The 25,677-nt window shown below is 39.1% G+C and overlaps 1 protein-coding gene across 9 annotated transcripts in view; it reads left to right on the top strand.

Moving 5' to 3' along the window:
• The window catches only part of Rspo2 (R-spondin 2), a 136,662-nt gene that overhangs the window by 73,275 nt on the left and 37,710 nt on the right, over positions 1-25,677 (top strand). For 6 of the 9 annotated variants that reach the window (XM_087558656.1, XM_087558655.1, NM_001439808.1 and 3 more), the window contains 2 exon segments: positions 8,755-8,898; positions 10,650-10,838. In XM_087558656.1, the coding sequence (XP_087414782.1) occupies positions 8,755-8,898; positions 10,650-10,838 (333 nt within the window). 9 annotated transcript variants of the gene reach the window in all.

Raw genomic sequence — 25,677 nt, 5'->3', positions numbered from 1 at the left:
ATTCCCAAATGAAAACACACATGCAGTCTTTATATTTTGATATACTTTAAACAGCACAACAAACAGGCTACTTCCTAACCTCCATGTGGTTAATCCCCCTCCCACCAATAATCCCAAATTAGTACTTACAAAATTCTAAAGTCTATCTTGGCTGTCCTGGATGCAGAAGGCTGCTGAACTGGACTGCCCTCTCCTGGTTTCTTCATATACTGGTTATGCCTCCCTGTCCTTCACTATTCTCAAGTGTGGCATCTTTCCTTCTCCTTCTCCTTCTTCTCTGAGCATGGTGGGTCTTCTCCTTCCTCCTCTTCCCTTGCTGTCAAGCCTGGGAAAATCTCAAGTTCTGCTTTTATCTTCACTGGCCAGCCATTGGCTGCCAGGATCTTTATTTTCCAATCAGAACCAACTGGGGGCAGTGTCTTACATGATATGCAAACAAATTTAGGGACCCAAATTAACATAAGAATACAAGCAGCATTAGGCCAAATCCACTACAACTCTTGTTCAAATATTTTATCCCAGCCACAAAAATTAAACTGGAACTTTTTCTTCTGTTTTGAGTCATAATTTCACAATCACTGATTAAAGTAATAACGTCATGTGAAAAAATGTGTAGCCTTGAAAGATCATAGTCTTCCTCCTAGGTATGGTTGAACAACACTACTTTTGTCTTTGTGATGGGGGGAGCATTATGACTAAGGTATCAGTCATTTAATGGGTTGGGTCAGGGCTTGTTGTAGTTAGTTGTTCATTTATTTAGAGACAGTGTCTTTCCACATAGCCCTGACTGTTCTCAAGTTTTGTAGTTCTCTTGCCTCAGTCATCTGATTGCTGACCTTGTAGACATTTGGCAATATATGTGACATTATCAGAGTTTTTTATTAGCCATTTCCTTCAAGTGTCTTCATCGTATACCTACACTTGCAATGTGAGTGGTAGGAACTGAACTTGGGGCATCTCTCTGGTCCCAGAATAATTTCTTTTAAAAGGCTTATACCACCTTGCACTCTATGCTTTGAACAGTAAAGCATTGGCTGGATGTGTTTTTGTTTTTGTTTTTCTTTGTTTTATTTATTTATTTATTTATTTATTTATTTATTTATTTATTTTCCAGAGAGGGCTTCTCTGTGTAGCCCTGGCTGTCTTAGAATTTATTTTGTCGACCAGGGTGACCTCAAACTCAGAAAGCAGCCTGCCTCTGCTTCCCAAAAGCTGGGATTAAAGGTGTGCACCACTATGCCTGGTCCCGTGTTTTAGTTTTTAATGCACTGGTGGGATTTAAGGGTTCATAAATAAAGTTTGATTGGAAAACAGCTATGCTTTGTGATGCGTGAGTTGTGGCTACTTTCCTGTTCTAATAGAGTTGAATAGTTTCAACAGAGACCTTATGGTCTATATTCTATAACATTTACTCTCAAGCTCTGAATCCTTAATCTAAGCCTGTTTAAAGAGTGAAGGAATTGAGAAATTATTTTCCTTTCCATTGGGTAGAAGTCAAGTGGAGGAGGAGCTGTGCACTAGAAGACACTTGGATTATTCTTTCAGCCTGGGCAGAGAGAATTGCAATGGGATAATTTCCAATGGGGACTCTGGTCTGAACTTTATTGCACTCTTGTGGTTCCACCTTAAGATGATAGGGTGACAAGTTACCAAACTAGGAAAAGTACAAGGAGTGACCAAGATGATGGACCGGCTGCTGGCAAGAATTGGAAATCTGATATGAAATATTAATTTGTCTTATAATTCAAATTCTCTTCTTGTCAATTTTACTTTGCGGTTGTTGTCTTTATCCCGTTTTCCCTAAATGGAAACACAAATCCCTTTAGAGCCTGGTGTTGCCTTCCCAAAGGACTTGTTCCTTCATTCCAACTGTTTGCAGTGCAATTTCAAATATGCAACACTTGAGAAGTGAGAGAAGAAGCCAATTATGTATGTGACTATTTAGTTTTATATTGGATTGAATATTTCTTTGGGTTATTTTTTTTGAGAGTGGAAAAGATACCATATTTAAAATAGTGTAGAGACAGTACTAGCAATGTAATTCACAAATTTGAATTTGGTACTTACACAAAATAAGGATTAAGATTTAAGTTCAAAATAAGTCTGTGAAGAAAACTGCCTGGCAGCATATTATTTCTAGGAATCAAAATAAAGAATGCTTCACATGGGAGGGCATGCTTTTCACTGGACACCAAGAAGGCAGAGGCAGGATGCTGAGTGTTAGATCCACCTTGGTTATATACTAAGACACTGTCAAAGGAGAGTGCTGTGGCAGATTCACAGCAGAATTCATTACCTATCTCAAAACTAACCTCTTTCTGGGCTGAGTTCATTCACCTGACCTGATTATACTTTGAGTGGTAAAGTTTACCTAACCTAGGACTTTACTGTTTAAAAGAATTAAGTTAGGTGACCCCTCCTCACTAGTGAAGAATGTAGATAGACATAGAAAGGTTTCTCCTTGACCATCTTTACCTCTAAGACACTTTGAGTCCTCAGTGTCCTAACTCCTGGTATTTATTACTCAGAGTAGATGACTCCACAGGTAGCCATCAGTGCTCGCTGCCTGTTCTCCCTCTGCTACCCCTTCTCTCTTTCCGAGATTGTCCTCCTATTCAAAGCCCTGTGCCTCCTGCTGCACACCGGTTGCTTACTTCACATCAGCACCTCATTTCAGGGTAGAGAGGCACTCTGTTCTGAAGGCACCTAGTCCCCGAGTCACTGCTGTATCAGTCTAAGAGCTCCCAGTCCCAGGGATTCCTAGAGGTTTCTATGTTCATTATAGGGTAAAAGTAAATAGATGTTAAAGGATGACTTATTCCAAACACAGAAAAATTAGACTTTCAGGAATTTTTGTCTTAAGAACCATTGACAGCAACATAAACTGAAGAGTCTTAAAATTGCATATTTTTTAGACATCTCTAATTTCAAATGCTACTTTGCAACACTCCTTTTCCAAACTGGCAATAGATTATAAACATCCCTCAGTGAAAATTTTAAGTTACCAAAATTACATATTTCTAATATGTTAGTACAATAATTTCACCACAATATGAATTGATTAAAAACTACAACCTAAAAACTAAGCTCATTTCTTTTTTGCTACAGAGCTTAGCTACACACTGCTCCTCAGGAGGTTTAGTGCATTTCAGACTAAAGAAAATAAAGGGGGGCACTTGAGTTTTCACTTTTAGTGTTCAACTACTTGCAGGTCAATGTAGAAAAACAGCATCACTCACTTAATAGACATCCTTGCTGAAGTCTGGGGAAAACCCAGTAGAATTGGTTCAAGTCAAAACTGTCTTTACTAGTGAGCACAATTAACTTGAATGCGATCCAGTTATCTTGAGTATAGAAGAGGGCACATGGATCAGAGGCACAACTATGAGTCTGATGAGAACACTGGCTATTCCAGCTGCACTGTGATAAGCAAGACCTAAGGATAGATTCTTTAGTTCTCTTACGGGCCTGTGGGCAACTCAGTAAGATTAGGATTCGCTTTGCCTTAATGACCCTTAATGTTGTCTTACTAAGAGAACGTACTTCTTATTCCAGTACTCAAAAGGCTGAGGCAAGACTGTCATGAGCTCAAGACCAAACTGGGCTTCGTAGGAAGACTGTATGTCAGGGAGATGGGGTAGGGGGAACAAACAAATGAACTTACCAACTGGAACAAGGTAATGGATGGAAGGAAGGTCAAAAGTTCCAGAATACTTCATATAGAAAAATAACTTTCATTTACACATAGTTAATCATTAATGCAATGAAAATGTAAGTGAATATGTAGAATCCTCAAATGATAAGTATATTTAAAGACTGCCATCTGTAAGAAACAGTTTTATTCTTGGTCCAGTCATTTATTGCAGGTGCGCGCGCAAGCTCACGTACACACACACACACACACACACACACACACACACACACACACAGCTTCTCTAGTATTAAGTAGTCATGTTATTATTCAATTGCGTGCCCAAGTGCCTTTCTTGAGGTCACTCATCCATCAGGTCTCCTGACCTTTGCAGGTTTTTATCTGTCTAGATGGAGAAACACAGTGGCCATTATATTTTGGCCAGTTTGCTCTTGTGCTCAGGTATTCATGGTTACCAGACACTGTGCCACTTCAAGTCCCTAACCTTGAACCCAATTTTATTCTTAATAATTTTAATTGTTAGCTAAATAGTTAAAAACCACATAAACAGTGGATAACTTCTGCTTCTAAACCATGGCTTCTGAACACAGCATGGCCAGCTCTGACCTTTTCCCACTAAGGCCACTCTTCCCAGGCCTCTCCCAGGCCATTTGTGCTTCCTCAATGTTGTCAAGGAATGTGTGTTTCTATGTCTCTTTAAGATGTACTTAGCTAAATGAGCCTAACATCCACAGTGTATATTACCCGTGTCACCTGATAATCATCCTCTCAATTTCAATTGTTTTCAGGTATTGTCTACTTCCCTTGTGATTCACTTCTCTATAGCTATTGAGGAAGGTTTGCTTGGGTTTTTTCTGTTTCACACCAGGGCTCTGTACAGTGAACATGCTAGCAATCTCCTACTTAGTATTTAGATAGTTAAGGAATTTAAGCTTTCAAATGGCATTCATGATTGTTTACTCAGCAAGAGCTATAATTCCACTCCACATCCAGCACTGTGCTAGATATGGAGAATTCGTAAATTGAAATGAAAACTTAGTGGCAGAACAGCAACGAGCCCATGATCTCTCTGCCTGTATAGTAGCCAACATGTACTTCTCTACTCTGTATTCTGTTATTGTTTGATACTGTGCTAGTGCCACGTGGCTGTGGCCCATCACTCTGGCATTGGCATGCCTGAGATAGGGGGCTGAGTGTTTAGGAACCATGTTCTTAGGGTCTGGCAGCCTCCTCAGCACATACTAGGTTCTGGGGGAATGCTTGGTATGAAATAGACTGCAGTATAATTTGAAAACTGTTACTTTAGAGACTGTATGGGGTGGTGTTCGGAGGACAGCCGAGGGGGGTGCCCAGCATGCTTTTCTGTTTCTTGACTAGAAAAAGCCCTTGTGGCCAAATGACAGCCCTGTCAGCCTGCGTTTGGCCACAGTTTCACTTGGACAGTAATTTTACTTAAACCATCATTGGCAGTCCTCACATGGTGGATTGCATTTTTGAGGAGGCGCTGTAATTAAGAAGCATGTAAGTTGGCTAAAGTAGGTTCTTACATTTCTGAACGAGGACTTAAAATGCATTCTTTTACAGTAAAAGCCTATGCTTAGTAAATTTTGATATACCTATTACATAGTATAAATTTTTCAAAGGTTAAACCAACTACTGTATTTCCCATTGGCCTCTAAATGGCGTTTAACCCATTACATTTATGTGTTATGAAGAGGTTTCCTAAACACCTACAAGAAACAGTGAAGACATTGGCCCTTCTGATGGATTAAGATCCTGGCTTGCCTTTAGGGGAGAAAGAAATTTTCTGTATGTTATTCAAAGATTTGGTAATGTTTCAAAATTTTATTTAGAAGAACTTTTGTATGGAAAGGAAGAATTAGAGAAACTTATTTTAAAAGGAGGGTAACAAGCGTATGCAGTTCTGGGGAAATGGCTCCTGGCTGAGTGTAAGACTGTGAGGCCCCCAAAGGGATTATTCTCTCACTCAGAAGCTTTGCCTCTTAGAGACATGGCCAGGTTGGGCTGGGGAGCCTGGGGCTGTTGAAAAGGTCTTCATGTGCTAAAGGACATCAAGGTGGAATTTCTGGGGAAAGAGGCTTGCACATTGCTAGTTTAGAAGGCCTTTGGTTAAGAGCTGCAAGCTGTATGTGTGATATAAGCTGTGAATCCATAGAATCCAGGAGGGCCAGCCAAGCTCTACATATGTGCATTCAACATCAGCCATAGCATTTAAAGAATGTCTTATTGCATAGATAATAGTTTAGAGTGTTCTTTTCTTCTAACGGAAAGGTAAGTGTTACTCATTAGAATTTTAGAAAACAGGACCTGGCAAGGAAAGATGAAAGGAGCATAAGGTTAGTGAGAAGGTTAAAGCAGGTTATGTGAGATTAAAGCTCTAACTTTGTGTTCGCAAATCTAGAAAGGGCTGAGATGTGACCTAAAATGTTCCTTGTTTTTCCATGATAATATCAAAAGGGCGATTTCATAGTGTTAATATAGAAGCTTTTTTTTTTGTAAACCCAGGTAGTTTATTAAACTATTTTAAATAATTGTCTCTGTTATTTTCAGTATATAACTAAATTGCAATTATAAAGGTTTCATTGGATTTAGGGACACATAACACTTTTTAACATTTCACAATTCTACTACCCTTCCCTCAAATTAACTTTCCTATGTACTTTGCACGCACATATACATGTGCACCCTTGTACCTATGTCTTTGTTATCTCATGTTACAATGTAACTTGTAGCCTGCCTTTTTTTTTCAGTTCACAATAGGCTATTGGCACTTTCCCAGTGTACTTTTTTAATGGCTATAGTATTCTACTATCCATGTATCAAATATATCAAATTCGAGAGTACATAATTAAGCTTTCTCCAGCAAGATTTATGCCTGAAATAGTCCCAAGGGACTGTCTTGAGAATGACAGGCATTTGAGAAATTCTGCATTTGTGAAGTGGTACCAGAAGCAAGGAATGGCACAAGGAAAGGGGAACTTATGTAACAGTGAAGACCAGTAAGAGACCCTGGAAAATCAATTCCAAATGCTTGCTGCTGTAACTTTTTGGCCGAAAGACCCAATGGGGCAGACCATATTTAAAAGCAAAATCAGACCTTGTAGGTAATGACTGATAGATGAAGTGTAGAATCTTCACTTTTAAAACAACATATATATTTACAATTATATATGACCCATTGCCCTGTTCTGCTTCATCCTTTGAAATGCTTACCAAGTCTTGGAAAATGATTCTGGAACAATGATGGCCTCCTGCCTTTTCAAAAACTGTAGCAAGAAACCTAACAATTTGTGGACATACTGGTCATGTAGTTTGACCATGATTGAGAGGCCTCTGACCAGTCATAGACCTCTGTTTATTAAAGTTACAGCATTTGAGGCTACAAATAAATTTTTATAAGGTAACAAGCTATATCGCCACACCCACCATTTTCTTCCCCCAGCAAAGAGACAATGCCAAATTGTAATGGTGGACCCATTGACACTTGGTGTTCTGGTTCTGCATTTGCTGGTAGTTAGTTGGGTGCTTTGTGGTCATTTAATGTGCAGATATGTAGAGAGTCAAAACAGAAAGTCAGAGAGCTGCCATTTTGTCCTTATGACTTAGAAATTACTGTCACATAATCTATTTTATTCAACACTGTAACCTTCTAATTTCTGGAATTATTTTCTTAACATTTGAAAATTTAAGGACATTGTAATATTTTATTTCAGTTAAGTTTTCTACCCCAATTATCTCTTGGGTTGTAGGAAATGTATGACTTAAGTCTTTTCAGAATTTTGATGGCAATACATATATTGGGATAGTATTCTTGGAAAAGAATGGACGAGGTCCTATTCAATTTGCATATTCCTTTGGATACTGAGGATCACCACCAGTTGAGGATCACCACCAGTTAAACTGTTACAAGTAACAACTGACTACATTCTGTTGAAAGCATGGCCTTTCAGTTAACCAACCTGCCATCCGTCTCCTAGTCTCTTCAGAAAGCATACTCACTGCTACCTGTGCCTGACACCTATGTCTGGTCCAGAATTCACTGACTGCCAGAGAATCTGATCTAGAATTCACATATTCTAATTGCTTTCTTTAAACACCTCGTTGGAGCACTCTGTCTTGTGGTTGAAAATACACAGTTCCAATTACCTGTTACTTCTATCATCATATTATGTGTCAGTGGGTGTATACATTATTGCAAATCTTTATCATAATCTGGAAAGGTTCTGGTGGTCTCTTACTTTATATGAGAAAATGCCTAGGTCTGGAGAGGCAAGTGGCTATTCAAAGTTGCAGAGCTCATGAGACAGACTTAATGTTCCAAACCTGGTCTGTTGGGCCTGCAGTCTCTGTTTCACAAACTGTTACTAGCAGCCTCTATCAAATGTTACCACCCAGTTATCAAGAAAGGAGACTGGGTTTAAGGAAAGCTGAGTCAGAAACAAAGCAGCCACTACACCCTGTGTGACTTACTGTTTTTTAATGCTCAGGATCCTCATTTACAAATTGTGGGCTCCACTCAGTGGGAAAGAGTAAGTGGGAATGTATGTAAAGGCCTTTGCGCAGTGATGTTCTCACAGAAATGACCTAATGTATCTTTTCATTGCCCATGTCACATCATTCTCTGAACAAAAAGGGAGATAGCATGGACCTGTGCTTTAGGTAACATACGAGGCATTTACATATACTTTGAAACTTGAAATCTTTCGTCCCTGACTATCTGAAAACAGAATATATTCCACAAGATTTTCCAGTTCTGTTTCCTACTGTGGACTTTGAAAGGCAGCGTAGATGTCATTCTTTGTAACCATTTGCTTTAATCGCATTTGAACTTCCAAACATGTCTGCAGGAAACAGCTGTCTCAAGTCCTTTGCTGGCATCATGACTTAGCTTATGAACAGGGCAAGCTGTTGGGAGAGTTAGGAGTACATCAGAATGCTATGACATAAGTAAATGAAAGCATGTGCATGTATTTCTCTGCCATTAGTATTTTGCTTGAGGTAGCCAATGCATTTGTGTAACAGTGATTTTTAAAATACATGACATTCTTTAACTATTTTTTTCTCTTTAAAATTGTTTGTAGGATGCAGAATAGAAAACTGTGATTCTTGCTTTAGCAAAGACTTTTGTACCAAGTGCAAAGCAGGCTTTTATTTGCATAGAGGCCGCTGCTTTGATGAATGTCCGGAGGGTTTTGCACCACTAGATGAGACCATGGAGTGTGTAGGTGAGTAATTCTTAATGTAACTTTCAAAATTCAAAATTTCATGCCTGCTTCTGTGAATACTCGTGTTGGGTATAGTCAACCTAGCAGTAAATGGGTTCTATTGTTCATCAGAACTAAAAGGGCTTTTGTTTGCTGATTCCGAATATTTTAGGCATCATGATGGATAGCTTTGTTTCCAAATTTGCTAGTTATGTATTTGCCAAGTTAGGGTACTTAAGGACTGATAAAGTTTATCATCTGTAATATATCCATTTCTTATTATCTAAGTTATTAGTACTGTTAGAGAAAAACATTTTACTTAGTAGAATAGTAAAACATCCCAGCAGAATCATGCCAGCCATCCTATTGCCTTAGTCATGCAGGAAATGAACCATGGACCTTCTTGCTAAGCCATCTGTGTAAAAAAAAAATTGAAAGAATACTTTTGGGCCAACATGTATTTTCTTGATGACTGACTGAATTTCACAAAATTTATTAAAGTAGATTTGCTGTTAACTGAGTTTTAGATCTATAGAATGTATACTTTAATATACATGAAAAATAATTACAGATCTTAGAAACTTTATGTGACTTCACACCTTGGTGCTTATAAAATACTGTGCACGTGCCACTGATTAACAGGTAAATTTGCTGCATTTGACAAACACATTAATGATTCTTAACTATAATTTCATGCCCATCTCCCTCAAATTTTACTAGGTGTATTATGTATCCATTTTGATAAACAGCGATCATCAATTCTACTTCTCATTTCCTTAAATGGAACTTGACAATTCTTTCCTGTAGAAATATTGCTGCAATATTTTGCAAAGTGCTGTGGGAGAAAATTTACTTAAAAGTGTGGTTTGGAAATAAATGTATTATAATCGCATTTCAAATTGTGGATGGAAATGTGTATAATATTTCATGACAGAATCCTGTGCATTGGCCTATATAACGGTTTTAAATGGGTTTGAAAAAATATCGAATTGGTCCTGTTGCCTACTGAGATTGGAAATGCTGTATGTCACTTGTAGACTCCAGGCTGGGGGCCTCATGTGCTCAGGTGAGGAGCTTCTCAGTGACAGTTCCATTAGGAGGCTCAGCTTTGCATAGCCTTACTCCTCCCGTCTTCACCACGACCCAATAATCTTATAAAAGGGATACTAAATGCCACCCATGCCTAGGAAAATGAGATACCTTTCTTGAAGTAGATGTCTGTTATTTTTCACACTAGTATTATACAGCATATAGAGGCTATAAAATTTGTCAGCATACTTGTTAATGAATAGAATATGCAGAATCAGAAATGCATGTGCATGCATGCACACACATGCACACACACACAATCTCCTTGCCTACCTCCTAGTACTTAAAGCAAACACACTTATAGACTTGGAGTAGGGCATCCGAAATTAGCCTGTCAGTTTCTGGCTTCTGTCATGGCATGCAAAGAGCCTGTTCTGTTTTTGGTTTTGTCTGTTAAGAGATCATCTTCTAGAGATGATGCAGTTTTTCACCTAGGCCTGAGCAGCAGTGTTTCTTTGAAAACATGACAGACGGAAAGCATGAGGCCTTAAGTTACTTAGGAGAAATTTGTTTGTCTTAGCTGCCCTGTGACTTAAACAACTGTAGTTCCAGAACTAGGAATGCAGATCTCACAGGTTACATAACCTGCTATCTGATATTTGTGGTGGAGGTGATGGGTAAAGTATAATGAGCAGTGGACACATAACTATTGTCTGTGTTTGTATCTTTTAAATCTTTATCAGAAGGTTGTGAAGTTGGTCATTGGAGCGAATGGGGAACGTGTAGCAGAAACAACCGCACGTGTGGATTTAAATGGGGTCTGGAAACCAGAACACGGCAGATTGTTAAAAAGCCAGCGAAAGACACAATACTATGTCCAACCATTGCAGAATCCAGGAGATGCAAGATGGCCATGAGGCACTGTCCAGGAGGTGGGTCTAAACAATCATGCTCATATGCTGCCTGCCTTCCGAAAGCTCCCTCCTCCACCCAATAAATGCTGTTTATCCATGATAGAAACCCGATACTAACATTGGACATGAGATAAAATTCTACCTTTTTGTTTTAAGAAACAAATGCTTAAGTTGTGATTTATATAGAGTGGACATTTCATTTGCTTTTATAATAGTTTTGAAATAATTTGAAGGAGTATCAATATGCTTTCAAACATGAGATTTCTAAAAGTATGGGTTTATGTGTGTGTGTGGGGTGTGTGTGTGTGTGTGTGTGTGTGTGTGTGTGTGTGTGTGTTCTCAAATGTGCCATAATAAAGGCTTCTTGTGAAATTTGGCCTTTGCAGATGTTGCTCAGGAGAAGGGGCCAACTTTCAGTTGAGAAGAGTTTAGATTAGAAAGGTTTATAGAATCTGTAAAATTATCTGCATCATTACTAGTTGAATATGACAGCTTAAAATAAACTTACCCAAACACTGGGAGGAAAAAACCCTGTGTTAATGTTACCACAATTAGCCCTTTCTCTTTGTTTTGATAATAATTTGTAGAAAACAGCTACTGGTATGTGTGTGCTTAACTCTTTGTAATAATTATACTGATTTGCAGTCATTATTCTGTAATAGCCGGATTAGGCTCATTTGGAAACTAGGAGAGGAGTACTTAGTGAGGTGTTAGACAATACAGAACCAGGAGGTCAAAATGCAGTTCTTGGATACATGTGTTTGTGTGTTGTGATTACATGTGTGTTTGTGACATGGATGTGTATGTGTACATGTGTGTGCATGTGGAGACCAGATGACATTAGGCATTTCCCTTTATTGTTGTCAACCTTTTTAAGACATGGTCCCTTACTGACCTGGAACTCACTAATTTGACTAGACTGGTTGGCCAGTAAGGCCCTAGGACCCTGTGTCTCTGTGCATCTTACCCAGGGGTGGAGTTATTGGCATACTTGACATGTATGTAGATGCTGGGTATATGAACTTTGGTCTTCCTAACAGTGCAGCAAGCCTATTACAGACTGAACCATCTCACCAGTGTATTCATGTGGAATATGCACAATATTCATGTGCTGCTTAAAGCAGTAATCACTTATTGACACTTATAGTATCACTGGCCAAAGCCATATTGCCACAGAGGAAACCGAGATTTTTTTTTTAGGTGCACAGATTAAAAACAAAAAAAAAAAAGCAATAAGTAAGTTGTTTTTGGAAGAGCGACTTTAAAACAATCCAAACTTTTGTTTGCCCTCTTCCCCCTCACTCACTGTTGCTGTGTAACTTCTCAACCTTTTAACTCAAGCCCAGAAAGAGACCACATAGTTACTTAAAGTGGGTTTGCATCCTCATTCTGCTGCCCCAGAGACAGTGTCTATGATCCATGGAGAAAGACGAGACTCTGAAGACTGGAAGACTCCGGCTGGCCTCTGAGGACTATTAGATCCAGATTCAGAAGCTCGTGTGGAGGAGCCAGCTTTTCCTCTTAAATTAGTCTTGCTTTTCCTTACTGGGCCTTTGAAACAAATTTTCTTTGGGGGTCTGCTTTTCACTAACAAGGATGGTTTTGTTCACTTTAAGTGGGTATTTTTCAGTCAAAATATAAGAAAATATTTTCTTACAAAACTAATAAGCCATGTCTTGGATAGCTGAGGGCATTTAACCTGCAACCTTTTGCCTAAAAGGGAACCTGATGTATTCAGGTATTGAGAAGAAAGACTTTCTTTGTTGTATATTGTTTATATAACTGTCCCCTCCCCCCACTCCTGTTCCAGCAACACGGTCCCCGCAATTATGGTTTACGTTAATAGCAAAAATTAAAGTGAAAATATTCTTGTAGCAAACATGCATGTGTATAATAAGAACCCCAATATATTCCTCTATTCTTTGCAGCTTTTTATTCGTTCTGGCCTTAGTCATGATTGAGAATTTTCTAGGGAACGGATAGGTTGTTAACCATAATGTTTATTACATTTGCATTATTTGTGCCACCAACAGTTATCATCTTAATGGAATCTGATTGACTCTACTGATAAGTTATGCCACAAAAATTTTCTAAAGCCTGATTTGCTGGCCCCCACCCCCACCCCTCAGACAAATGAATCAGAGATAGATCCTAGCTTAAACTTTATTTAGGTTTTAACCATATTTTTCCCATTAAGTGCTGGTCTGATCTCTGTAGCTATCTAATTTTCAGTTTACTAACATGATTTTTTTGTCTAAATATCAAATAGCAAACACTGGTGTCTTTTTAAGAAGGTTTTGAAGATAATGCCGAAACTCATTTTATTGTTTGACAAATTATTTAAAGACAAATAAACTAAATTAGTAGAAACTAATGGCTCTGTGATAAAATGACTGCTAATTACAAACGTAGGATATAAGAACTATGATTTACTTGAGGAACTAGAGCAGCAGTTGCTAAAAATTGGCGTAACCTCCAGTGGAGAGTCCCACCTTGCCTCAGGTGAGAGTGGGGAAAGGCTCTTTCTTCAGCTGGTCATGCTGATTACAGGAAGAATGGAGAAGAAAACCGCACTATCCTCCTTTCCATCTTGATTTGATTTCAGTGATCTGCTTTGACAAACCATGCAAAAATGTAAGTCGTAATCAGGTTGGAAATACAGGCAGTTTTCAGATCTTTCCAACATATGTATGGATTTTTGTCCCGTTGGAGCCAATCTTAACCTGATTGCACTCAAATGCAGCCTGAGCCTCTTACACGAGAGCACAGTCGCATTAAAATCAGCTGCTTTCGATTATGGAAAGGCCGGAGTTAGAGGTCAGTATCGTGGAGTAGCTGCTGTGTGCCTAAGACGTTACACTGAAAGCTATTGAATAGGAGAAAATGAACAACTACATAGGTGAAAATAACAAGAGAAACATCTTGGTGTGATGATCTAGTGTTCTAGTTCCTTACACACCACAGGCTGATCTGTTTGTGAGGGTCAAAAAGGAGAAAACTGTATAGAGTCTTTAGTAGATGTATTTGTACTGAAGTATCCATTTCATTTCTAATTTTTTGTTCTTGATCAGTTGTCTTTTCTTCGACTATGGATGAAACATGTAAGATTTCTTGGACTCTTCTATTAGTCTTTAGAGGTTTGGTCTGTGGTCTGGGTGTCTACATCCTGTCAACTCCTAACTTTTGTGACCTCCTGACAAGTCAGTTAACCCTTCTTGACTCTTATTTCCTCATTTATAAACTGAAAATACTGGTGGGGAGATCGCTAAGGTTTAGACTTCTAAACTTCAGCAACTGCAGGATTAATTGCTAAAAAGGGGCAGGTGAGGTCTGTGGTTACCCTCTGGGAGGCAAGGAAAAGGTCACAGACTGACCATGGAGCTGACCATGTTTCTGGAGTTGCCCTGAACATGTGCTGAGCCTTCTGCAACTGGTGGTTTTTATTCTCTTGTTCCAAAAATGACGTCTGTGTGTCCAACCTTCAAAGACTAAAGAAGAGTTGTTTTAAATGTAGATGTTACTGCTGGCTTAGCGACCAAAGAGGAGAAGTGAGAGAGGGGAACAAAGACGAGGAGCTTAAGAGACCGCAGGAGAATGAAAAGACAAGACAAGAAATGGATAGTGTGTTTGGGAAACGAGTGGGAAGAAGAGTGGACCCCTAAAGAGTCAAAGCTGTACTTGCAGACACAGCCACCCCTTTCCACCTCCCCACTGTTAGATTTCATCCGGGTGGGAACAATACAGTAATAGCCCAAAACTCTTAATGGGAGGAATTTTGAGTCTAGTTTAAGTTGTATACTAGGCAGTGTTTTAAGAGAAAAAGATAAGCAGGCTATTATATATTTGACCACTAAATGAGAAAACAACCCCAAGGAGTTAAAGAATGGTGCTTGGAAGAGACAACCACAAAGACGGAGGTGTGAGGGCGGGGACTTTGTGGGGTTAATTCTGTCCTTCTACCCTCATTTGTTCCAGGGAACAAATTCAAGTTCTTCGGCTCCTATAGCAAAGTGTGTTGACTTGTTTAAGTAGCCCACTGGCTCTGACAGCAAGTTTTATTAGATGTTAGTTGATTAGTGTTTATCGTTCTATTGCTTAAAGGATTTGTGATTTAGAAATACTAACTGTGGTAAAAAAAGATAAATGGATGAGCTTATATAATCTCATGCAGAGGCATGAGCTGTATAGGAAAGTAACGCAGGACAATGAAGGAGTTTCACTGAGGTGTGCTAACTCGTGTGTGATATTAAGAAAGTGATGTTGGTCACGGATCTGAGGGAAGGTGATTGTGAGGATCAAGGTATATGTGTTGTAGTTGTTGACTCAATGATTGTTTTAATATTTTTGGTTCTCCCCCAATAATTTGGGGAAGGAGGCTGTCCCAGTGAGCACCTGGGAGGCTTTCCTGGCCCTTAGCAAGTTGCTAGTCACATCATAAAGAGTTTGACTAAGATCTTGCTGTGTAGGAAGGCTGAGTTTCTTGTGGCTGCTCCTTTTCCTGCGTGAAAGTTAAAGGAAAAGCCATGACTGTCTTGTATCATGATAAATCCAAGTTTCAGTTCTCTCCCTCCATTCAGAAATATCATTTGATGTCTTTATTAGTACTTTGAAACATAACTTCATGCTACCTCCATGCCAACAAGTTGCTGTGTAGAATAACGAGAGGTGAATTCCAGAGGTCGTAGTCTATATGCACCAAAGCATGGGACCACTAGTCATGCTTTGATTCATATTCTATGAAAGCCCTACCCTCCTATGATTTTAATGTTGCTAGTCTTCACTTCACCAGGGTATGTGGCTTCAAGTCAGTCCTTTCATACTTAGTCCTTCAGGGTCAGCTTTCTGGATGAGGCTGCTTGGTGTGTGTGCACCACATTCAGCAGTCCACATAGGATGGATCTGTACCCATCATTGCCTTTCTTGATTCTTTCTTTGACATTGCAGTAATCAGCCTCTTAGGTGATGCTCTGACAGATGCTTAGTGGCCATCTGCATTTGGTGTTGTGACCACCTCTACTCACTGTTAGTTGGTCATAGCCACACACATTTTCTTAGCAATATGCCAACAATGTAAACATGAAGCCTGCTACTGCATATACTATTTAAATGTGAAAACTTATCAATCCTGCTTATGGACATTACCTCATTCGTGCCCACTACTTTATTTTCTTTTTTTTCCCTCCCGCCTCCCCACTACTTTATTTTTAAAAGTAGTTCTCGGGGCTGAGGATTTAGCTCAGTGGTAGAGCGCTTACCTAGGAAGCACAAGGCCCTGGGTTCGGTCCCCAGCTCCGAAAAAAAGAACCAAAAAAAAAAAAAAAAAAGTAGTTCTCAAGTGTTAGTAGGAAGCAAATGAAAATAGTATTTACCAACTTAGACAATCTCTGTAAACATCTACTTTTAAAAGGTGACAGTAACAAGACCTCACTAATCTCTATTTTTTGTGTGTATAAACTGACAGTATCATGTAGACTAAGCCTTAGGTAATAGAAATATAGATGCTTGCAGTTTGCGATGGATTAAACCAAGAACAAGAAATAAGCACATTTTTGGTAGGACAGGGTCAAGAAAATATGCTTTAGACATGTGTTCTACATTTTGTTCACATTTGGGTTGTAATTTATGTGGTCAGTTTTCTACATGCCTGCCTCAAGGATAGTTTGGAAGACAGGATTCGACAAAAACACTTTTCTTCTGAGACGTACACATTGTCAAAGGTATGCATAATGCAATTTTTCCTCTGAAGTATCTAAAGTGAGATTTGATTTTTAGATGTCCTCTGTGTTCTGCTAAATACTTTGATGTATTTCTTTGAGCAACCATTGGTTTGTGTTTGTAGTGATTTTGAATTAAGCAAATCATACTGCTTCTAGGTAATTTGTATACATTCATAATTATTTGTAGTGATTGTAAACTTGAATATTTACCCTTAGCTGCCACTTTGTAAATTTATTATTATTATTATTATTATTATTATTAATTATATAAAACTGATATACTTGCTCACAAAATAATTCTGGCAGCAGAGTGACTAAACTCCTGTTTCAGGGGTCTGAATGATATCTTGAGAAGTATCCTATTCCAAGTCTCTCTATCATGCCCTGCTATAAAATTTTTCCTTTCCCCTGTTCTTAGAAAATGAGCAGAGGATAAGCATTGGTATCCTGCTGTTGGTGGTAGAATTTTCATTGCTATTGTTGCCAGTGGTGGTGTCAGTGGTTGTGTGTGTGTGTGTGTGTGTGTGTGTGTGTGTGTGTGTGAGAGAGAGAGAGAGAGAGCGAGAGAGCGAGAGAGAGAGAGAGAGAGAGAGAGAGAGAGTGTGTGTGTGTGTGTGTGTGTGAATGCTTAGAAGAGTGTCTTAGAAATCCCAGAGTCTTTTGGAGTTCTACTATACAAGTGTTGGGATCACTGTTTTGTGCCCTGTTTCAAGTGGCGGTGCACCTGTTGCTGCTGTTTTTAAGAAATCTGGTTGTTTTAGGTTTATTGATTATCACATAGCTTAATGTAAGTTCTGTGGAAAAGTATACTATCAAAGGATGTTCCTATAGGACAAATGGAAAGCATTAATTCTATAGATAGTAAACCCAGACAAAATTCTGAGTGTAGGCATCAGCAGGAGAAATCTAAGAAGGTCAGGTCTCTTATAGAATTCAAAGGAGTGAAATAAGAATTTCCTGTCTCAGCATCATTGGGAGTCTGTCCTGATGCCATTCATGCTTGCCTTGAGAGGACAGTCAATGAGTGAGCAAAGGAAAGAAGCTATACCTCTGTGCCATTCTTGGCCTTTCCCATCTGGAACCTCTACCAGACCTATTTAATCACAGTCTGGGGCACCATGTTCCAGCCTCTTTTATGGGCACTTATAAAAAGAATTTCTCAACTACATGTGCCACCGAAGGCCTGAAGTCCAATGTGTAACAAGGCAAGGAGGAAAATTCCAGAGAGCCTTTCTATTATGAATTTTACTCAGCACTAAGCTAGTTTGACTTTTTTTAATGCGAACAATGTAAAACCATTTTTTATGACTCTCCAAAAATAAAATCAACTTTTAATAGGACACAAATGGTGCTGGATATGGAGTGGCCCCTTTATGGGAGACATCACCTTATCCCCTGGGAGATAAGAAAGCCTTGCTAAAAAGTCACCTAATATTTCTTAGAAATCATTTTCCACCTCTAATACTTGTGATCTTTCTGTGGTGTTGATGAGGAGTAGAAGCAAGTTGGTCACTCGCATGGGTTTCCTGTGCCACCTCTGCAGCTGCTGGGCTGAACTCTAGCTGGACTCAGGGCCAGAGGCAACAAGAGAACATTCTGTTGGAACAGATGGCAGTTTTTACTGAGATCCCAGTATGACTCATATTGTCATCATACAGAAGTAGCTAAGATGATACAATTATTTTGTGTAACAGGTTTGATAAACATTTTCACTATTAATATGCCACTACAGGGTTTCCTGTACAAATCAGCATCTCTGTGTTATATAGACATATTTTTCCATAGGTCTAGTATTTTTTCTATTTAAGGACTTTTGGAGACTAGGAATATGATATATAAAATTGTCTGGTCAAGAGACATTTCATAATTAGCACAATGCTCTTACATCTTCTTGCCAAATGTCCATCATATTTAGTGGTCGTGTAAAGAGGTACATCGCAGCCTGGTAACAAAAACCCCCAAATGTAAAAATATGAGGATAAAGAAAAATTTGAGGACATTGAAGTATGTGCATTTAATTGATGTTGTAGGAGAAGGATTTACATGATAGAATACACTTGAGGAAATTGATACTTCTCACACAATATTCTGATTCCATAGGAAGAAAACACTGAGGGAGGTTATTGTCAGATAAAATACATTTTTCAAATGGGAGTCCCATCCAGAGCAGTGGATCCTGTGGTGAGAGGTGTACAAAAGACTGTGTATGTCATATCTGAGTTCCCCAAAGCAGCTTCATATATCCCTCCTTGAAAAATAGTGTGTGATCATGATGTGTCTCCACAGAGTTGTGGGGGGAGGTGGAGATAGAACTCTGTGAATTACCATCAGTTTTATGTGACTGGGATCATCTTGAATATTCTTTCAGTTAATATTGGATTTTGGAGAGAGGTTAGAAGTTGGCATCTGAAGCATATGGATATGATACAGCTCTGTTGTCCTAGGGATGGGTGCTGCCCTTGAAACTTGTCAGTAAATATTGTATACTTACTAGATGGTAAAGAAGATCTCTCAAGGGACTTCCCTATGCTAATATTTTTCAGAAGCCCTTTGTGGTTTTTGTCTCTTTTCCAAGGCTGTTCTTGAATGATTTTAATCTGTATCAAAATTATTAGTTATGAGTAACCCACATGGAACATGGAACTTGAATAAATGCTTCCTGAGTTGAACTCAACTTTACTAAATATGTTGTAGACCACCTTCCCATAGATTATGCAGTGTGAGATCTGCTGTTCTATGAAATTCATGATTTTATGATTGTTCTATGTATCCTTCCCATGTTCTGAAGAAATGAACAGGGGAGAGAAGGGAGTTATTTAAACAAGAATGATAATCAAGTCAGTTGAAAAATAAAATATCACACAATAGCAAAAGATCCATATCATAAATGTCAACTGCCTCTTAAAATAGTATCTGATATTTAGTCGGAGGAGAGATATTATTAGATATCAGGGTGCAAGGAAAAGGTGAGCAGGGATGGCTATAGGCCTTGTATTAAGATTTGTTTACTTTTTCACTTTATGAGTGTTTGCCTGCATGTATATGTGGATGTGCACCATGTGCATGCTTGCTACCCAAGGAGGCCAGGAGAACATGTCAGAAACCTTGGAACTGATGTTGTAGATGGCTTGGATGCTGGGAGTTGAACCTGGTTTTTCTTTGCTTTTGGTGCTCTTAACTACTGACCAATCTCTCCAGCTCTTGAAGTCTTGTTTTATTTATTCTTCTTTTATTGAGACTAGATTGTTTTCATAAAATATGTCCTGATTATGGTTTCTCCTCCCCCAACTTTTTACAGTTTCTCCTCATTCCTTTTCCATTTGGATCTACCCCCTGTGGTCTCACAGTAGAAAACAAGGAAGCAGCTAAGGAATACTAAAAAAAATAAGATAGAACAAAACCAGTAAATTGAAATGGGACAAAGCAAATGAACAGAAGAAAAAGGGCAAAATAAAAGTATGAGAAGCATATATAGACGTGGGACATAGGACACGTAAAGACATGCACATAGGAATCTAGACAAACTCACAATTAGAATCCATTCTACATACACCAAAGAAGAGCGTTGGGGGCTGGAACATTAGGATCAAATGTGGAACTGAGGGCAGAAGAGGCGAGGGATAGAATACAGCAAAGGACAGGTAAATGACCATTTGATGAAGGGGTCATGTGGAAACCTAGTAGAAACTTCTTAAAATAATACATACACATATGAGGTCCATCTAAATGAAAACCATCAAATACCAGTGGAGACAGATTCCCAAATAGATATATCATGTCAACAAATGAAGCTTCCAATAACAGGAATAGCATCCATTTCATTGAACTGTAGCCAGAAACACCCCATGGGATAGGCCAAATAACTCCGGTTACTGCCAACCAGTTGCTCTACAAACTCATGGCAAGCTCGTATCACTGAAGACAACATCTACACAACTCAATGAAAATGGAGAAGTCAAACTGGTAACTATCTAGAGCCCTCAGTAGGGACTGACTAATGTCCATCGCACTGGAAGGTACTCTGTCCACTACCCTTCTAACTACCATGGTGATCTGCCTATAAGATATGCTGATGCAATGGTGGCACAAAGCTTTGGGAACAACCAACCAAGATCTGACTGGATTTAGGATCTACACCATGAGATGAAACTCATCTGCAACTCTGCCTGTGTGACCAAGAACCAAAGACTAGATAGGCCCAGTACCTAAGGGAAAACCAAATATTACTGTTTTGCTGAAGAAAGGTAGCTATTAAATGTCTCCTAATGGCATTGTGATATACTCATAGAGCTCCATGAACACGAGTCCGTAGTGTTGAAGGCCCTAGATAGTTACCAGTTTAACTTTTCTGCATTCATTGAGTGGTCTTCAGTGGTATCACCTTGCTGTCAGTGAGCGGAGAGCAACCAGCAACCTTGGCAGTAGCATAAGAAGCTGTCTAAGAGAAGCTTTCTCCTGCAGCAGATGGGAACAAATGCAGACACCTACAGCCAGACAACAAGCAGAGAGTAAGCGACCTTAGAACACTCCATCCTTAATGTTATGTCTCTGTCAAGTCCCTCCCATCAGTTCTCCGAGAACTGTGGTAGAGGGTGAGAAAGATTGTAAGAGCCAGAAGGGGATGGAAAACACCAAGGAAACAAGGTTCGCTAAACACAGCAGGATGGATATATGCATGAAGTCACAGGTCAGGGCCTGCACAGTTCTGCACCTGATGGGATTCTGGAGCTCAGAAGATCCATCCTTAACCCAGAAGGTTGCTCTAATTGATAACTAATTGCAAATGAAAAACTAGTTTTCTCCAAGGGAGTCTCACCTGGTACTCAACTACTTTTATAAATGTAGACCGATGCCCAGCAGTAGATTTCCAACACAAAATGAACTCAACACATGTTCGGAGATTCTGTTTCCTAATGCTGTGTCCGGGCTTTTTTTTTTTTTTTTTTTTTTAATGGAGATCGTGAAATCTCAGTGGGAAAAGCCAAACCCTATGGTTGATGGCAGAAGCTTTAAGTTGCTGCCTGGGAAGTGTGTCTGTGGCAAAGAGGACTTTGGACTTTGTCTTGTATGGTGTGGAAAGGCCAAGAGACATTTTTAAATGCAGGCATGTTTGTGGATAGCCAGCTCAAAATCTAAGTGTCTGAATGTTGCGCTGAGAAGGTGTCAGTTGGTGACAGGATGAACTGTCCATTCTGGATTTGGGGCCAGCATTAAGCAGAGGCTGATTTTAATGGTAGAATTGCCAGCAAATACTTAGGAGTCCTGATGTTTATGCATTTTTCTGTTTGCTTGCTTTTCTAATGAGTGTAGGATTTTGTCTTGGCTTCCAGTCTGCTGTGACCCCTCTATCTGTGTCTGCCAACTTACTAAGCCAGGCCATTCCCTGGTTGGTATTTGTGCAACATTTCCTCCTCTGCTTTTTCCCATTTCTTTTTTAATCTAGGCACATTTTGCTTTTACCCCAAGTGAACTATATCTGTTTCTTACTCCTTTCATCTGCCTTGTACCCAGATCCTTGAATGGATCATTCTCCATTTTCTTTTTACTTTGTCATATTAACATACTAATGCATTTTCCTTTCCAGTATATTTTCTTTAAACACATAAATATTATTCAAGTCAAGGATGAAAATGTTCCCACAAGGCCTGATTTCAGCTGTATAATCTAAAATGATCTTATCTGACATGGGTTTTAAAGGAATTCTGAGTGAAGTGCTGGGGTCAGGAGAAAAGTATATAGTAACTAATTTGCTACATTTGTGACATGGGGCAGGAGGAAGTGTATAACTTACTTGTTCATCAGTTCCTCTTGTCCTATAATAACCCAGTCTGCTCAGGGCTCTTTAGCTGTCATCTTCTGATCTTCCATCACATACTTGATCATCTTTGATAACTCATCACCTTGCTTCAATTTTACACCTTTACTGACAGCAGACATAATGAGTATCTTAGAAAAGCACAGTACAGGAAATTAATAGTTTTAAATTTGTTGTATACTAGTTCACCTTTTGGTTGAAAACTATCAAGTTTCTTAATTTTCTAAATTTCAGGTGTATGTAGAATGGGGCCAACATGTCACAGTGTGACTGAGTAGAAGGGAAATAGAGATGGACTCAGGTGAGGTCTTTGCCACATCTGTTATTTGCCAATACTGCCTCATATGAGCTAGCCTCCTCTTGGTACTCACGATCTTGCTTCCAGCCCATCTCACAGCTACTTCTGATATGTACTAGCTTCTTCATGAGCTCCAGTCTCACAGTTTACTCATTGGTAGGCATCTCTCCCTAGATATGCTGCTAGTGTACCCAGTTTATCATTATATCCATCTCCATTATATCCAATATCATCATATCCATTATCTCCTTCCTTCTGGGTTGGGCATCCTTTTCTACAGGCATCACAATATTTCAGTGCTCTGAGCCCGTAATATAGTCCTTATACCCAGACAGAACAGGACTTAAATCTTTGGTCGACATTAAAAGCAAGCAAATTTGAAAAGTGTCAATAATAATAATGGGGGTAATTACATGTGCCTGTGACATAAAATTGTCATGAGGAATACATAATACCATTCTTGTTTTGTATGCTGTAAAGCATAAAAACATATGTTTTTATATGTTATGATGCAATGATCAAATCTAGGATCTTCTCTGTGCTTGGATAGTACTTTATCACAGAGATACATTGCCCAGTCCACTGTCCTCCACCCTCTAACAAACTACCTACCTATCTAATCTTGATTCTCAATTGCTCACTCTTTTTTTTTTCTATTTGTTTTTGAAGTCTTTTTATATCACTGTGTAGGGGTCTACATTTCCAAGCTATCTAACTGATGTGTTGAAGCTGAGTTGATTTCACTACACATGTAGGAGGATGGGTGGTAAATGAAACACTTAAGTTTCAACATTAGTGAAGGCAGCCAATGATCATCCTTATTAGGACACTGGACTGAGCAAACCTTACCTCTATTAGCCTGACCTCCTTACCTTTAGATATGAACACAGAAGTCATGCATATTTACTGAATCGGTTATCAACTCTACCCACTGGGGATGGCAGTTGCAGGGTGAATAGTAGAGACTAATGGCTGCTAAGACCAGATAGCAAAGTACAGACTTGAAGTTGTGAGAGGTCTGTGTCAGCGAAAATGAACAGAGCTGAGATGGGAAGATAGTATGAAAACTGGGACATGTGCATAGCTTAGCGGACATGAATGGGGATAATCTGTCTGAACCAATACATGTTGCAGAGAGCAAAAAGCCAGTGATTGAAAGGAGTAGAGATCGGAGAAGGAATGAAGTGGGGGAGAAGAGAGTCAAAACCCCAGCAGGAGTTGCCTATCAAATTGGGTCTCCCAGTTAGAATATTGCCTGAGAAATTTGAGGTTGGCTAGACAATGATCACATGGAAGAGGAAGTCTCTGCCACCAATGTAGGATATATTGAGGAACTCAAGCCTATGTATATAGGACAGCCACTAAGCAAGACATTAAAGCATGGGTATGACATATACTATATAACTTAAAAGCATGAGCCACCCTGAATGCAGTGGAATGAGCATAAACTTAGAAATGTGGGTACAGTTGATAACTGATTCTGACAATACATTATCAAATCTGTGCCTATAGTATGTTAGCTCTGGGGAGACAATCCTCTACTCCATTATACATTAGTAATTAAACTTTGAAGACAGGCAAGAATGTCTAGGGACCTGTATTCAGGGCTGTTCAAATTAGGCTGTCTGTTGTTGTTGTATGGAATTCTTCCCCAGGCTTTGGGGAAGGCCAAGCAGTCAGGGCACTGGTATCTCATCCTTTTCTTTCCTTCTGTTACCCTCTGGAGGTTCTGAATACATGAGTTTTGTTTCAGAGGAAAAGCAGAGGATGAGGTATTTGGCTTCCCATCAAAGCTTTCAGATGTGTTAAATGCATTCCTTCCATTATAAAACTAAGGCGCCCAGAGACTGAGTGCATTAAATAATGGTAAATAAATAATAAAGGCCTGACTTTTGTTTCAACACCAAGCCTAGCATTCTTTAGACAATATATAGCCCCTTATCATGCAGTGCGCACCAATCCCTGGGCATGGTCATGCAACTCACACTTTCACTATAGAAGGAATGCATAAAATGAAAAGTACTTTAACTCATAGTGCTTCATCTCAGAGCAGTGATGTGCAACTTAGCCTAGACTATGTTCCTATTTGTGTAGACTTTGCAAGATTCTCAAGTGAACAAATAATTTTTAAAAATCCTTATATTTATAGTCTTTTATTGGACTATGCCAATTATATAGCTAAATCAGATTAGTGGTGTTATAGAACCTAGAATAACTTGGGAGGCAGGCTTCTAGAAGTGCCTGCGGGGAAGAATATGTCTTTGTGAAGGTGGACAGACCCATCCCCTGTGGAGGGCGCTGTTCCCTGTCATGATCCTAAACTGTAAAAATGGAGAAAGAGAGCCAAGAAGGGGTATGTCTTAACCCTTCTCTGCCTCCTCCTGCCTCCTGCTTATGCATGTGATATGACTCACTGTTTTAAGCTCATTTTGACATTTTGATTACTCTGCTGTGATGAACTATATCCTGGAATTGGGACCACAATAAGCTGCTTCCTTGACTTTTCTTTTTTTGGTCAGGCTGTATTAATACAGCACCAGGAAAAGAAATTAAGATGCTTGGAGCACACAGTGGTCCTCACACAAAGCTTGGTGTCATTTTGCACTGCATATAAAATACTCTTTTTAGAGTTTTTCAGGCTTTCTTCTTCAGAGATATTTCTCATGGGTCTTAATGTCTTTTCTGCTCAATGTTGGTACATTCTTATATTAGTAGAATATCTAGATCATGATAGTAATCAAAAGTAAAAACTTGAATTATTAATATATATCTTTATCATTGAGGTCTTAGGAAAGTGACAACAGACTGGTTGGTCTGAACAGTCTATTTTCCCAAATACCGAGTACTTATGTATCATTCTTGAGTGTCTGATGCAGTGACATGGTAAAAGCAATCTAATACCAGCTTAGGTAAGATGTAGCTCATAAAGGCTCCCATCCCCCTCCCTTCTCCTTTTATCTTATGTCAAACCCTACAGAAGGAAGCTGCATGCATCTGTCTTGCATCTATACATGGATTTTACATGTT

The sequence above is a fragment of the Rattus norvegicus genome, chromosome 7, assembly GCF_021556685.1.
Source record: "Rattus norvegicus strain SHRSP/BbbUtx chromosome 7, alternate assembly SHRSP_T2T, whole genome shotgun sequence".
Lineage (NCBI taxonomy): Eukaryota > Metazoa > Chordata > Mammalia > Rodentia > Muridae > Rattus > Rattus norvegicus.
This window is presented reverse-complemented; position numbering and strand designations above follow the sequence as displayed.